This window comes from Chiloscyllium plagiosum, unplaced genomic scaffold (genome assembly GCF_004010195.1).
Source record: "Chiloscyllium plagiosum isolate BGI_BamShark_2017 unplaced genomic scaffold, ASM401019v2 scaf_4981, whole genome shotgun sequence".
Lineage (NCBI taxonomy): Eukaryota > Metazoa > Chordata > Chondrichthyes > Orectolobiformes > Hemiscylliidae > Chiloscyllium > Chiloscyllium plagiosum.
In genome coordinates, this window is record NW_025208957.1 from 11,116 (window position 1) to 15,653 (window position 4,538).

Genomic DNA, 4,538 nt, shown 5'->3' on the forward strand with positions numbered 1-4,538 from the left:
CAGCTGTACAAAACTCTGGTGCGGCTGCACTTGGTGTATTGTGTACAGTTCTGGTCACCGCATTATAGGAAGGATGTGGAAGCTTTGGAAAGGGTTCAGAGGAGATTTACTAGGATGTTGCCTGGAATGGAGGGAAGGTCTTATGAGGAAAGGCTGAGGGACTTGAGGATATTTTCGTTGGAGAGAAGAAGGTTGAGAGGTGACTTAATAGAGACATATAAGATAATCAGAGGGTTCGATAGGGTGGACAGGGAGAGCCTTTCTCCAAATATGGTGACACCGAGCACGAGGGGGCATAGCTTTAAATTGAGGGGTGATAGATATAGGACAGATGTCAGAGGTAGTTTCTTTACTCAGAGAGTAGTACGGGTATAGAATGCTTTGCGTGCGATGGTAGTAGATTCGCCAACTTTAAGTACATTTAATTCGTCATTGGACAGGCATATGGACGTACATGGAATAGTGTAGGTTAGATGGGCTTCAGATTGGTATGATAGGTCGGCGCAACATCGAGGGCCGAAGGGCCTGTACTGCGCTGTAATGTTCTATGTTCTCATTGGAGCAAATAAGGATGAGAGGTGTACAAGATGATGAGAGGCATTGATAGAGGGGATAGCCAGAGAGTTTTTCCCAGGGTGGAAATATCTATCACAAGGGGGAATAATTTTAAGGTGATTGGAAGAAGATTTAGGGGAGATGTCAGAGGCAGGTTCTTTACACTGAGAGTGGTGCATGTGTGGAATGCACTGCCAGCAGTGGGAGTAGAGTCAGATATATTAGGGACATTTATGCAACTCTTGGATAGGCACAAGGATGATAGTAAAATGAAGGGTATGTAGTTGACCTTAGAGTAGGATAAAATGTTAGCACCACATCAAGGGCTGAAAGGCCTGAATTGTGCTGTACTATTTTAGTTACTACCTCCTTCCTGTCCACTAACATCCTCATTTGGTTCCCATCCCCTGCCACATTAGTTAAAATCCTCCCCAACACTGTTAGCAAAAGCACCCCCAAGGACATTGGTTCCAGTCTGTCCCAGGTGTAGATAAGCTAATTTGTAATAGTCCCACCTCCCCCAGAACCAGTCCCGATGTTCCAAAAATCAGAATCCCTCCCTCCTGCACCATCTCTCAAGCTAGTATTCATCCTCCACATTAGTTAAAATCCTCCCCAACACCGTTAGCAAAAGCATCCCCAAGGACATTGGTTCCAGTCTGTCCCAGATGTAGACAAGCTAATTTGTAATAGTCCCACCTCCCCCAGAACCAGTCCCGATGTTCCAAAAATCAGAATCCCTCCCTCCTGCACCATATCTCAAGCTAGTATTCATCCTGCTTATTCTATCATTCCTACTCTGACTAGCATGTAGCACTGGTAGCAATCTTGAGATTACAACTTCTGAGGTCCTGCATTTTAACTTGGTTCCTAACTCCCTAAATTCTTTGTGGAGGACCTCATCCCATTTTATACCTACATCATTGGTGCCTCTATGCACCACAACAATTGGCTGTTAACCCTCCCCCTTGAGAATTTTCTGCAGTTGACCTGAGACATCCCTCCCCGTGCACCTGGGAGGCAACATACCATCTGGGAGTCTCGTTTTCGATCACAGTACTGCCTATCTACTCCCCTTACAATTGAATCCCTATGACTATAGCCCTTCCACTCTTTTTCCAGCCCTTCTGTACAGCAGAGCAGCCACGGTGCCATAAACCTGATTACTCCTGCCTTCCCCTGGTGAGCCATCTCCCCCAACAGTATCCAAAATGGTATACCTGTTTTGGAGGGAGATGACCAGAAGGGAACACCTACACTGCCTTCCTGCTCTTTCTCTACCTTTTGGTCACCCAATCCTTTTCTCCCTTAGCAATTCTAACCTGCGGTGTGACCAATTCACGAAACGTTGGTAACAACGGCATGGTGGCTCAGTGGTTAGCACTGCCGCCTCACAGCGCCAGGGACCCGGGTTTGATTCCAGCCTTGGGTGACCGTCAGTGAGGAGTTTGTACATTCTTCCTCCCACAGTCCAAATATGTGTAGGTTAGGTCAATTGGCCATGCTAAATTGCCCCACAGGGATGTGTAGATTAGGTGCATTAGTCAGGGGTAAATGTATAATAATAGGGTAGGGGAATGCGGCTAGATGGGTGACCCTTTGAAGGGTCAGTGTGGAGTTGTTGGGCCGAAGGGTCTGTTTCCACACTGTAGGGAATCTAATTCTACACTTACTGATATTGTATCTCCTGAGCATGCTGTGTCTGACAAGACTCCAGAGACAACGGTGCCAGAACATCAGAATGAGAAACCCATGGGACATTCTATACTTTATCCTTTCATTCTTTCAAGAATAATCTGGTCAGCAAGGTTTGTTTCAACTGAATCTCAGGGTGAAAATGTGAGTGTCAATGTGAAGGTTGTAGGTGTACGTTAGCGTGAGAATGAGTAAATGTGAAGGTGTCAGTGAGGGTGCATAAATGTGATTGAGAGTGTGTAGGTGTGAAAGTGTCAGTGTGAGTGAGGATGTATGAATCATAGAGTCATTGAGGTCTACAGCATGGAAACAGGCCCTTTGGCCCAACCTGCCCATGTGCCCAGTTTCCACAATAAACTCGTCCTATTTGCTCCTGTTGGGTCCCTATTTCTCCATGCCTATCCATCCACGTACCTGTCTGAATGTTTCTTAAATAACAACATTGTACTCACCACCTCAGGCAACCCGTTCCAGGCACTCAACACCCTCTGTGTGAAAAAAATGCCCTCTTGGATCTCTCCCCTCTCATCTTAAACCTATGCCCTCTAGTTTTAGACTCCCCTACCCTGGGGAAAGCTATTCACTATCCGCCTTATCTATGCTTCTCATGATTTTGTAAACCTCTGTAAGGTCACCCCTCAGTCTTGTACACTTCATGGAAAAAAGCCCCAGCCTGTCCAACCTCTCCTTATAACTCCAACCTTCCAATTCAGGTAGCATCCTCGTCAATCTTTTCTGCTTCTTTCTAGTTTAATATTATCCTATTGATAGTAGGGTGACTAGAATTGCATGCAGTACCCCAAAGGTGACCTTACCAACATCTTGTACAGCTGTAACAAAACGCCCCAACTCCTGTACTCAATGTTCTGACTGATGAAAGCAAGCATGCCAAAAGCCTTCTTCACCACCCTGTCTACCTGTGACTCCACTTTCAAGTAGCTATGAACCTGTACCCTAGATCTCCTTTTTTTCTATAACACTTCCCATGGTCCTTTCATTGACTGTCTAAGTCCTAACATGCGGCGTTGTGGGCGTGTGGGTTGGTGACGTCAGTGGGGGCGGAGGTGGCTGCGGCGACCGAGCTGCGGCGAGACAGAGTTGTTCCCCATAGCCGCAGAGGTCGCGAATCTGCCGGCGATTGTCTTCATGGTGATCGCGGAGGCGGTTGTCTGGGCGGCGATCGCGGAGGCCCTCACCTTGACCTCTTTCCACCTATCACATTTCCGACGCCCCTCCCCCAAGTCCCTCTTCCCTACCTTTTATCTTAGCCTGCTGGACAAACTTTCCCCATTCCTGAAGAAGGGCTTATGCCCGAAACGTCGATTCTCCTGCTCCTTGGATGCTGCCTGACCTGCTGCGCTTTTCCAGCAACACATTTCGAGCTCTGATCTCCAGCATCTGCAGACCTCACTTTCTCCTGTTTAAGTCCTATCCTGATTTAACCGACCAAAATGCGACACCTTGCATGTATCTAAATTAAACTCTATCTGCCATTCCTCAGCCCACTGGTCCAGTTGATCAAGATCTTGCCGTATTTCCAGGTAACCTTCTTCACTGTCGACTATGCCACCAACCTTGGTGTCATCTGCAAACTTTCTAACCATACCTCCTAAATTCTCATCCAAGTCATTTATATAAATAATGAATAATAGTGGAGGTGCAAAGGTTTAGGGAGAGATTGTGTAAGTACGAAGGTATGAGTGAGATTGCATTAGCCTGAAGCTGTGAGTGTGTGTGAGTGTGAAGGTGTGAGTGAGTATGTCAGTGTGGAGTGTGAATATGTGAGTGAGCATGAGTGTGAAGGTTTGAGTGTGTGAGTGTGTATGTACAGATGTGTGAGTGTGTGAATGTGAAGGCGTAGGTGTGAAGGTGTGTGAGTGTGAGTGTGTTGAGGTACAGAGAGGGGTGGTCACTCACTCTCTGGAACGCGCACCAGCTTTGGCAGTGGGATGGTGGGACTGTTGTCATTCAGGTCGAGGACAATGACGGTGAGTGTAGCACTGCCCATGAGCCGTGGTGACCCTCGGTCTGTAGCTGACACAATCAACCTGAAATTACAAGGAGAGAAAACATTCATAAACCATCAAAAACATTCAGTAAACATCAAACCCCCGTAACGACATATCGCCAGGAATGTGGAGAGCGGTCAGTGTGGGTATGGCCAGTGTGGGTGCGGACAGTGAGGGTATGGCCAGTGTGGGTGCGGACAGTGAGGGTGTGGACAGTGAGGGTGCGGACAGTGAGGGTGCGGACAGTGAGGGTGTGGTCAGTGTGGGTGTGGACAGTGA

At 47.4% G+C, this 4,538-nt stretch overlaps 1 protein-coding gene across 1 annotated transcript in view; it reads right to left on the reverse strand.

Moving 5' to 3' along the window:
• LOC122546746 (protocadherin-16-like) overlaps window positions 1-4,298 on the reverse strand; it is a gene marked incomplete at both ends in the record, with an annotated part of 15,409 nt that extends 11,111 nt beyond the window's left edge. The window contains 2 exons of the mRNA XM_043685386.1: window positions 3,268-3,419; window positions 4,168-4,298. Of these exons, the coding sequence (XP_043541321.1) occupies window positions 3,268-3,419; window positions 4,168-4,298 (283 nt within the window). The remainder of the gene's footprint in view (window positions 1-3,267; window positions 3,420-4,167) is intronic.
• Between the last annotated feature and the right edge of the window lie 240 nt (window positions 4,299-4,538).